The sequence below is a fragment of the Papio anubis genome, chromosome 5, assembly GCF_008728515.1.
Source record: "Papio anubis isolate 15944 chromosome 5, Panubis1.0, whole genome shotgun sequence".
In the NCBI taxonomy this organism is placed as follows: Eukaryota; Metazoa; Chordata; class Mammalia; order Primates; family Cercopithecidae; genus Papio; species Papio anubis.
The window spans coordinates 118,005-129,619 of record NC_044980.1 but is presented as its reverse complement, the minus strand read 5'-3'; the positions used below and the strand labels follow the sequence as shown (position 1 = coordinate 129,619).

The 11,615-nt window shown below is 49.6% G+C and overlaps 1 protein-coding gene across 3 annotated transcripts in view; it reads right to left on the bottom strand.

Annotated features, from left to right (window-relative positions):
- Positions 1-6,133: 6,133 nt before the first annotated feature.
- Positions 6,134-11,615, bottom strand: part of LPCAT1 (lysophosphatidylcholine acyltransferase 1) — a 61,624-nt gene continuing 56,142 nt past the window's right edge. For all 3 annotated transcript variants that reach the window (XM_003899463.4, XM_017959421.3, XM_021939217.2), the window contains exons 13-14: positions 10,933-11,074; positions 6,134-8,553 (exon numbers count right to left, since the gene is read on the bottom strand). In XM_003899463.4, the coding sequence (XP_003899512.1) occupies positions 8,369-8,553; positions 10,933-11,074 (327 nt within the window). In that variant the 3' untranslated portion in view covers positions 6,134-8,368. The remainder of the gene's footprint in view (positions 8,554-10,932; positions 11,075-11,615) is intronic.

The window sequence follows — 11,615 nt, the reverse complement described above, 5'->3', positions numbered from 1 at the left end:
ATGCTTCTTCCCTGCCGGGGCAAAGCCCATCTTAGTTTCCTGCCTGATGACCACATTTCCCAACGAAGGGTAAATCCAGTCTCTACTCTTCCATTTTGACTGGAAGCAAAAATTGTGGACCCATTAACTTTTCTTTTCTTTGAGATGGAGTCTTACTCTGTTGCCCAGGCTGGAGTGCAGTGGTGTGATCTTGGCTCACTGCAACCTCCGCCTCCTGGGTTGAGGCAATTCTCTTGCCTCAGCCTCCAGAGTACCTGGGATTACAGGCGTGCCCCACCACACCCAGCTAATTTTCATATTTTTAGTAGAGACAAGGTTTCGCTGTGATGGCCACACTGGTCTTGAACTCCTAACCTGAGGTGATCTGCTTGCCTCAGCCTCCCAAAGTGTTGGGATTACAGGCATGAGCCACTGTGTTGGGCCCCCATTCACTTCTCTTACATTTAAGGGAGTTAATCTGCACCTTGCCAGCCCTTGACAGTGTCACATGTCAGACAGTGGCCTCCTCATCAGTATTGCTGTTTCTGCTGTCCTTCCTCAGCAAATGTTTTCCAGTTACTCTTACAGCTTCTCTGCCAAGTAGCTCAGTTCTGCCCTGGGGAATATGGGCAGAATTCATGACATTTAGCTTCATTTAGATGAAAGAACATACTCTGTGTTATTTAAACATCTTGAAATTTAACTGTGGTCAAGCATATGGTCTATTTTGTCAACTGCTTCACGTGCACTTGAAATGGCACATCATTTGGTGAATAGAGCTGTTTTTCTACACAACTACATTTTTCCCTGATGGTTGTATCAGTTACCAAGAGATCTATGTTAAAATCTCCAACTATGTTTGCAGATTTATTTCTCCTTTAAATCCTGTCATTGATGCTCAATATATTTAAGCTCTGTGATTAGATACATGCACTTTTAAGCACTGTGTCTTCCAATTAAAGTGAACTTTTATCATCATGAAATGTCTGCCTTTAACTCTGCTAATGCTCCTAGTCTTTAAAGTACACTTAGTATGACAATCTTGCCAAATAAACTTTCTTAAGGTTCTGTTTGCATGTTATAAATATTTCCTATTATTTTACTTTCTTACCTTTTCATTTTTTAATGAAAATTAAAAAATAATTTTTTTTTTTTTTAATTCTCTGTCTTGCTCTGCTGCCCAAGCTGGAGTGCAGTGGTGCTATCTTAGCTCACTGCAACCTCTGCCTTCAGGGTTCACGTGATTCTCCTGCCTTAGCCTCCCAAGTAGCTGGGACTACCGGCATGTGCCACCATGTCCAGCTAATTTTTTTTGCATTTTTACTAGAGATGGGGTTTCACCATGTTGGACAGGCTGGTCCTGAGCTCCTGACCTCAAATGATCCACCTGCCTCGGCCTCCCAAAGTGCTGGGATTACAGGCGTGAGCCACTGTGCCCAGCCTATCCTTTTACTTTCAGTCTATATTTAAACAGCATATAGTTAGGTATTTTATTTTTTATTTAGTCCAACAAATGTCATTTAGGAGTTTTTAGTCTATATTTAATGTAACCACTAATATGATTGGATTTAAATTTACCATTTTGCTATTTGTTGTATATTTATATTCTCTGTCCTTTGTTCGTTCCCTCTCACCTTCCTTCTTAGTTTGGGTAAAATTTACACTTATATTAGTCATACTTCTTTGGTCCTGTTTTCTATTGGGGGGGTGTGTCTTACTATGTGTATTTTTTTTTTTTTTTTTTGAGATGAAGTTTTGCTCTGTCACCTCAGGCTGGAATGCAGTGGTGCGATATCAGCTCACTGCAACCTCCACCTCCGGGGTTCAAGAGATTCTCCCATGTCAGCCTCTTGAGTAGCTGGGATTACAGGCACCCACCATCATGCCCAGCTAGTTTTCATATTTTTAATAGAGATGGGGTTTTACCATGTTTGCCATGAGGTCTCCTGACCTCAGGTGATCCACCCACTTCCGCCTCCCAAAGTGCTGGGATTACAGGCATGAGCCACCGTGTGCATACACTAGGTGTATTTTTAACTTACCACAATCTACCTTCAAATGCCAGATTTCTGCATGGTGTTCTCATACTTCTGCCTGTAGAACTCTGAACATTGTTGGTCATTATGAACTACTGGCAGTGAATTATTTCAGCTTTTGCTGATTTCAAAATGTCTTTATTATGCCTTGATTTTTAAAAGATGTTTCATTTAGCATAGAATTCTAGGGTGACCACATTCGCCTTTAGTCTCTTTGAAGATGTCATCAGTCATCTGGGTTGCATAGTTTCTGCAGAGAAGTCGACCGTCATTCTTATCTCTGTTCCTTGATAGTATGTTGTTTTCTCCAGCTGCTTTTAAGATTTTCTCCTTTTCAGTGGCTTTCAGCAGTCTGTGATGTGTGCCTCGCTGTGTTTTTGTTGTATTTTTTCTGCTGGGTGCTTACTGAGCTTCTTGAGTATCTTAGTTTATAGATTTGGAAAAAAAATTCTGGCCATTATTTCATCAAATAATTGTTCTGTCCTATCCCCCTCCAATCACATGGGATGGGCCTTGTGGCATTATTCCATGGCCACGTGTGCCATTTCTTTCCATCTGTTTCTCCCTGTACATCACTGGGATCACACATAGCTGTATTTTCAGATTCACTAATATTTTCTCTTGTTGGGTCTAATCGACTATAGTCTCCACCAGGGTATGACACAGGCAGTGGATGTCAGTCTGCCCCTTTCCCAGCCCACCCAGTGTTTACCTAGTAGAACCATTGACAAACTGGCACTGGAAACAGGTGGAGATAAGTGTGGATCAACAACACAGCTGACCCGTCAATAGCAGCCTAGGCCGAGGCAGTTATCACTGGACTCCCAGCGTGTCGGAAGCAGGGTCCCGTACTTAGCTGCAGGTACCATTCCTGGGAAGGGGACTAGCAGCCCCCTGGAGGCAGGCTGATCACACCAGACTCTTCCATCATTGAGGGGAATATCTCCTGGTTTGCTTCCCTTATTCCAGATATGGATATGTCTTTGCTGTCAGTGTTTCTGCCAGTGCCATCTGTGGGCTTGATGAATGGCTTATTCACTATTGCCCACCTCCTATTGCATTGTTAAGGAATTTATTTTACAACAAAAGCAGCATGGGAACAGGTACACACTCGGAATCCCTACGTTTCCCATCACCCAGAGGTGGCGAGTCTGATAAAGCGTGAGGATGACTTCTTGACACTTCAGGTGTGCTGCCCATGGGGAGGCAGTGCCCTAGAACATTGGACTGCCATCCTGATGGAAAACACAGAGCCTCAAACTGTGGACCAAGACATGGCACAATTTCATAGCCAGAATAATGTCTGGAATGTCAAATGGGTGGAATTAAGACCGGCCCTGCTCACCACCACATCCAACACTTACTGCAGGGTGGCTGGTGCTGCTGTTCAGAAGATCCTTCACCTCCTTTGAGGGGCTCCCTTGCAGGACTGTCCATCCCTGGCTGTTGAATTTAGCTGTGGCCGTGTGGCTTACTGTGGCCCATGAACCAGGAGTGGACCTGCTGTATTTTGCATCTGTGCATAAGATTTACCATCTAGGCAGGCTTGTTGCCGCTCTCTTCCCAAAGTCATCTGACTGGCCAAGTCCCAGGAGGGGCTGCTGTGCAGGGCTGGAGGCAGATGGTGACGTGGAGCAGAGCTGCAGCTGACCTGCCTGGGAGAGACGGGTGAGGACCACATCTATTTAGCTTACCCTTACATTTTATTGGCTTACGTTTGTTACTGCAGCATCAATGATCCCAGGTGGGCTGATAAACCCATTCACATATTTCTGCTTTTCTCATCTGTGACGCTGGGCTCTTTTGCTTTCAAGGTCCTAGTTCCCAAGGCTGGAATGCTCTCACCTGGGACCTCAGCGATCCATCTGCTGAACTGAAAGTTCAGACAGTCACCAGCTATTTGGGGCCGCTCATGCCACTTAGCTAATAGTTCAAGAAAAGCCGTCTCAGTGGGGATCGCTAACGCCAGTGAAAGGGCTATCTTGGAGCTCAGTGGATTCTCTAGGTACTTCTCAGTGTTTTCACGACTAATATTGTGACTAATAAAGGCAAGATGGCAACTGCTTCAGAAACACTGAAATGAAAATCTGAGTCCTCTCACTGGGTAAAGACCCCTGACCATCCCAAGTACTGCTTAGGGTCAAGAAAACGTGGAATGGATAGTGGAAGAAGGAAGGTGTAGCTGCTTTTCACAGCGTCACAGCTAGCCACAGCATGAGGACAGTAGGCTGTCCTCTTTGCTTGGTGTGCGTGTGTGTGTGAGCACGTGTGGGAGCATATAAGTGTGTGTGCATTAGTGTGAGCATGTGCATGCATGTGAATGTGTCTATGAACATTTGTGCACATGAATGTGTCTATGAACGTGTGCACGTGAATGTGCTCGTGAGCATGTGTGTACGTGTGAGCATCAGCATGAGTGCACGTGAGCATGTATGACTGTGAGCATGTGTGGATGTGAACATGTGTTGTGCATGTGTATGTGCACGTGAGCCTGGAGGCACACATGCCATTTGTTAATTGATTGCTCCTTTTTCCACTTCTCAGTATCCCCACTATTTTACACAGGGAATATTAGTGGCGGCAGATGGTGAACTTTGAAACTTAGATTTTCGTGTCAGAGAATATCCAGACGGGTTTGCGGCTGTACCAACCAGCATCCCCCCGAGATGGCGAGGAAGACTCCTGGGTCTTTACTGTTTCTGGGGAAGGTAAAAGCACCTGTGTTGGGTGGTGTGAGTACAGCACTGTGTCGGGACATGTCCGAGTGTGTGGCTTATCTGTGGACACAGAACAGCTGTGTGTGGGCAGTGCTGGTCCTTCACTACCCCGTTTGCCCTCAGCCCCACTTCCCACATCCCAAGCTCTGCTTCATGGCCTAGGGGGCCTCTCCTCCCAGCCAGCTTCTGGTTAGGATCAGCACACGGCAGCAGCAGCAGCTGGCCGGGAAGACGAGCCCATTCTCTCTGCCCTGGTTCTGATGGAGTCTCCGGCACGGCAGGTGCAGCTGTGTCAACTCTTGCGTGAACACCAGGGGTGGGTTCGCTTTTCCTGAGGGCCCCACCTTCATTTCTCCTGGCTCCAATGCTGAGTGGAGAACTGAACACACAGAAGCAGAGCATGTCCGACGACAAACACGTGTGCCCCCAACCACACGAGTTACCCTGCTGTGCACCTCCCCGTGTGCACATGCCAGGCATGGCCACCCTGCCCACAGCCTGCGCCTGGAGCCAGACACTCCTCCTCCTCGGTCTCACGCCAGCTGCATCTTAGCAGCGGCTGCCCCGTCCAGCACTGAAGTGAGACGTGCAGAGCTAGTCTTTGTTTTAACCCTTGCTTTACTTAAAAACTTGGACATATTTAATCAATTTCAAAGGTAGTATTCATTTATTAAAAATGGCAAATGCATACAAGCATGAAGAAGTAAAAATTGCTATTGCTTGAAATAATGTCATTTTGGTGCATATTCTGAGAGTGAGGTCAGACTGCACAGCTCACTGGTAGCCCACGTCTGAGACTTACCTTCCTGAACAACAGAACGATTCCTTTTTCACCCTCTCAGTATCCCCCATAATTGTACACGGGAAATGAGTGGTGGTGGATGGTGAACTTTGAAACTTAGTTTTTCAAAGTATTAAAAAGGAGAAAGGCCTGCAGATTGGCCGTTTGCAGGCTTTGCTCCTTAAGTTTTCTTCCATACTTGATGCTGGTGGAGACACAATCTTGATTCTTCACATGCAGTTTTGGGGAGTGTAACAGGTGAACTCCGTCTTTTACCTCTAGTTCCAAACCTTTTACTGATTCAGTAGGACTAAATGCCAGATCCATTTTCCTCTTTGCTTGACAAAACATGCTTAAGGTGCACGTGCTTACAACTGAGAAATTACGTAAGTCAACCCACCAGGCAGGCAGACTCTGTAAAATGTCTGCTACCGTCCACAAAATACCAAAACACTCCAGAGCATCCCTTTGCCACCAAGACAGCTTTTTCTATAGAATTTCAATTCTTGTGTTTTCCAAACATGCTAGAACCACACTAAGAAAATCTCATCTGGATTGGCTGTCCTCTCACAAAGCCTGTTGTTGTCTTTCTAATAAAAAACCACACAAAACAACAACACTCACAAGTATAGAATACTTTATGTTTTATTTATTCCATTGAAAATCCCAAGTTCCTTCGTGGTGACCCTCCCTCTGCCCTCACACCTCAGCAGGTCCCTGCAGGCCAGGGCCCATGCCCCACCTGCCCGTGGGTCTGGCTCCCAGGCCACCAGGGGGCCCACTGCGTCCCGTCGCACACACGAGGGATTTAACTCAATGCTATGTACATTCACAGTTCTGAATACCCGCCAACTCTAAGTCACCACAAAGAGAAGAGAGAATCAGGAGGAACAAACATCCATTCAAAGTCTGTTTATCAGAGATTTTTTTCTGAAAATGCACAGTGGCATTTCATTAAAAAAAAAACCCTTCATCTGCAGACCTGCGGGAAGGGAGACGGCCTGGGTCCCTTCCCTCGGAATATCTTAGTTTATTTACCTCCTTCATTGGCCATTTGCAGGCTCTTCTCCTTGAAACATGAATCTTTACGCATTCTCCAATTATAAAATCAATGACTGTTAGCTACCAAAGGCTGCACTAGAATTTCTTCTGTGTCCAACGCCGAGAGCCCTGAAATTGACTTCGGTTTACTCCGTCCCTGTCTGTCTGCTGGCAGTGTCCATGCTAGAAACAAGTCGAGGTGATTGATTGAAACGGAGCTGAAGGTTGTTTGTTTTTAAATGTCTGTCAGTGGAGAAACGCGTATCACGAATCTCTGAGGAAGTTAGTAAACGTTTTTCCTGTACTTACTGGCCTTGGTGGTCACTTTCTATAGAGATGCCCCAAATATAAAAATCAATTCATTTCAGAAATCAAAAAAAATTTTCAAATAAACCCGGAGCCTTTGCTTTAGGAAGCAAACTAAAGTCTGTGATGATGATTGTGCTTGAAGGATGGGTTTCTAATTATGTCATAAAAAATGATGAAACAAGGTGACGTCATGGGGACTTCAGGTGACACCAAAATACCCCCTTCCCAGGGCCTGGAAGTCCCTCTGCCTTTGACTCTAAGATGGGGCAGGACCCCTGCTCTCAGTGGGATATGCCCGCGACCCTGGCGCCGGGAGGCAGTGCTGCAAAGAGGAGTGGTGTCCGCGCAGCTGTCACCAGACATCCTCGTCACCCTCTGCACCGCATGGCCCAGCGTCTCCTTCCACAAGCAAAAGACTGCAGCTCCCCTCTCTGCAGGAAGGTCAGCCACACTCAGGCGGCTGTGTCATGCCAGTCACCATGGAAACCAGGGCTGAGAGGAAGATGCAGCCGCTTCCAGCAGGGACCCGGCCTGAGAGCAAGGGAGGAGCGGCATGGTGGCGGCTGCCTTGAGCTTCCAGCTTGGGCCCTGCTCATTTGAACAATATTCAACTTCGGATTGGAGTTTAGGCTACAGTGAAGTGGATTACGTTATGCCGAAACAAAAACACCAAACTGCCAACGTTTATAAAAAAAGAGAGGACTGGAAAAGGATTAAGAAAAGCAGAAAAAGTGTTTTGGGGCTAGATCCTTGAGTTCACACCTCCCCAGGGGACCCAACGGAAGGAGAGGGATTACCTGCTGGAGAGAGGCCTGATGGAAATTTAAGTCAAAGCCCAAACAGCCTCAGATTCTATATTAAAAAAAAAAAAAGGCCTATAAATAAATATCCTTTGACCCTAAAAGGAAAAATGAAGTAGAAAAACAATTTTCATTTTTTAAAAAATGCTGCATGTTTCCTGAAGTACCTAAATGGAGTTTATAAAATACTCATGAGCTCCAGCACACAGGTAGGAACACTGAAAACTCAGGCGACGGCTCTGCCAGGCTGCGGAACCACAGAGGCAGACGGAGGTTTCGTGCCACAGCGACACGCAGGCGCACGCTCCGTGTGGTAGGCGTGTGCTGAGTGTGCACGGAGGCCCGCCCGGTGCACGCTGCCGCTGCAAGAGGCTGTGACAGAGACTCGAAATCAGGACCCCGTGGGAGAACACGGGGCGGCACCGGTGCCCCCCGCCCAGCAGGGAACCTGACCCCATGGGGTCCAAGCCAGGCGAGGAATCCGCGTGCGCGCCCTCTGATTCTCGCACAGTACGCGCCGGTTCTGCAACAGAGACTCTTCACAAAGGAACAAGACACAAACAGCCCCCGAAGCCCTTGGAACTCGGGCTGAAGACAGTGCCTGGACAGCAGGAGTGAGGAGCGGAGCCCAGAGGTCACTCGCAAAGAGGCTCATGGCGGTGATGGCCACGCGGGAGGGGCCGCGTCTCTCCGCAACCCTTGGTCCTAATCCAGCTTCTTGCGAACGGGCTTCCGCCCAGCGTCCGAGTTTTCCGGGCTGAAATCGGCACAGAAGCCGTTTGGGATCAGCGCAGGCGGGGTCTCTGCACAGCTTTCGAAATGTGTCTGATCCGGGTACAGGTATTCCTCCGCAAAGTCAGGGTACATTTCTGCAAACCTGTGGAAGTCAGCTGGAAAGACAAAGGCACCTGTGGTTATGGAATGGGGAGCCGCAAATGTCTAGGATGTGGAGGCTCTTTTCCCAGGGCCCTGGTGGGTGTCACGCTCGCGCCCTTTGGGGAGCGTTAGAATCGTCTGTGAAATGGATGCTTTCAGGGTGGAGACAGGAACTTGCACTTACTTTCTTTGCAGTGCACGAAGTCACCCTGACAACGGGGGCAGGCTGAGTGTCCTCCTAGCTACTCCTGCTTTGGGAAAACCTATAGAAAGCTTCTGGTTTTGGATTCGACAGATACATCCTGGGGACTTAGCGCTTCTGAGGCACTGTAACCAGAGCAGCTGGCTCAGGGACATGACCAAGTGTCTGGGTAGGGATCTGGCACTCTGAGGGGTTGCCCTCGCCCACACCGGAGGAACCGGCAGGCAGGGGGCCGTCCTCACAGAGCCTCGGACTGCACTTCCTGGCCACTCTGTGCCTGGTTCTCGGGTGAGCGCCCTCGGCTCCTACCGATGGCCCCGTGGAGGCTTCTGGCGGGGCTGGAAAGATGGTGCAGGGGGCTGGTCATGCTAGGCAGCTCCAGAAACACTCAGAACCCTGGCCACCCGGCGAGGAATCCAGGGATGGCTGTTACCAGAAATTGTCTGCAGCTGGTCGGTGCCCGCTACAAACATCAAAGAGCCCAAACACACAAAGGGGCGTTGTGTGCTTTCAAAACTGAAACAAGCGCGCGCATGTGCACATGCAAACACACGGTAACTAAACACACATGCGTGCACACACACAAAACAAGTGCACGCACCAAACTAAACACACGTGCGCTTTCAAAATGGAAACAAACGCACACATGAGCACACACACAGAAAAGCACGCACATGTGCACACACACACAGTAACTAAACACACGTGCGCTTTCCATACTGAAACAAGCACGCGAGCACACACGGTAACTAAACACACGTGCGCTTTCCATACTGAAGCACGTGAGCACACACGGTAACTAAACACACATGCACCCCTACACACACAAACAAGCACACATACGGTAACTAAACACACGTGCTCGCACACACACAAGTGCATGCACCCACAGGGTAACTAAACACACATGCGCACACACAAAACAAGCACATGCACACACAGTAACTAAACACACATGCGCACACACAGACACAAAAGTGCATGCACACACACAGTAACTAAACACGTGCACACACACAAGCACACGCACACACGGTAACTAAACACACATGCACGCACACACACACAAAACAAGCGCATGCACCCACAGTAACTAAACGCACACACGCACACACAAAACAAGCACACACACACACGCACAGTAACTAAACACACATGCACGCACACACAAAACAAGCACAAGCACACAGACACGGTAACTAAACACACATGCACGCTTTCAAAATAGAAACATGCACACACATGCACGCACACACAAAAACTAAACATGCACACTTTCAATACTGAAACAAGCGTGCACATGCGCACACACACGTGTGCACACACGGTAACTAAACACACATGCACTTTCAATACTAAAAGCACGCACACGTGTGCACATACACGGTAACTAAACACACATACGCACTTTCAATACTGAAACAAGTGCGCACATCTGCACTTCTGCCTCCAGACCCCACGCAGACGCTGTGCACGCAGCGCTCTCGCGTGTCTTCTCATTTGCTCTGAGGCCACACTTCAAGGTGGGGATTGCGGCATCCACCGTGAGGAGCGAGGCCAGAGGCTGCAGCCCTCGGAGCCCCGGGTGGATGCAGCGTGGCTCATTCACACTGCAGGAGAGGGAGGCGCCCCGGGCTCGGGTTTGCGGATTTTGCACAGCAATTTAAAAATATCAACCGCCATTTCCCAGACACCGACAGCTCGTGCTCTGGAAACAGCGGTGTTACCAGTCACTTCATCAGATGTCCAGACAGGTGAGTTTTCTCGGGAGGAAGTCGCCCTGGGCGGCACGGTGGTCTGCGGTGCCCCTCCTCGTCTCTCCTGACAGACCCCTCCCCGGCCGGCAGTGACAAAGGCCACAGCCAGTGGCCTCGAAGGCTGGTGCGGGTATCCCCCACCTCCAGGCACCTGGATCCCAGCCTGAGGCCACGGAAGGCTCAGAGCTTCAGAACTGGGCTTGGAGTTTGGTTGTATAAATCACCAAAACAAATCAGATTGGAAAGCTCCCTATGAACTTTGCCAGGTCTCCAGAACCTTCCTTCTCAGGGGTTTCTGTGATACACAGGGCAGCCTGGTGAATGGAGGCATGGCAAGGACTCCACTCCCGTCCTGGACTCCCACGGAGACTCGCCCCACACTGCCTGGCCCCTGCCCAGGGGCCGCGAGCACGACCCCACTCCTGCCGGCTCACCGAATGTGATCTTCCCCTTCTCCTCTTGGTCAATGGCTCGGAACAGGTCGGTCACGGTGAGCTCCGCCACCCCCAGGGCCGTCTTGAGGATGCAGGACAGGTCACCTTCGCCGACGCTGCCATCCTCCTGCGCTCCATACATCTGCAAGGCAAGCTGGGTGTCACCTTGCGGCCTCCTCCCCTGCCCACCAGGCCCCGCTGTCCAGGGACACGCCAGAGGCCCTGCCCTGCTTTCTCAGAACTGCTGGGCACCTGCAGGGTTGGCGGCTGGACACGGGGGACTTGAGCTTCCGTGTGGAGCCACGCGGCAGGGCCCTGTGCCTTGGATCTGGCCCCTCCAGGTGCCTTGTGGACACACAGCAGATGCTTCTCGGGCAAGGACTCAGACGCTGCCCACCCCACCCGTGATAGCTCAGCAAAGCAACCCGCACCTGTGGCTGTCATTGGGAGGCCGCAGAAGGGACCTGCCTGGGCCATGGGCGACTGCGGCGCAAGCCTGGGCTCCAGAGTCTCCCCACGGCCCTCTGCCTGCGTAAGTGCAGGCTACGGCGGAGGTGTTCACAAGCATCAGTAATAACATTTAAAAAGCCCCGATGGTTAGAAATCGACAGGGCAGATCAAGAGCAGAAATGAGAATGACCTGGGAAGGCCCCGGGCGGAGCGGAAACCAGGACTGGGCTCTC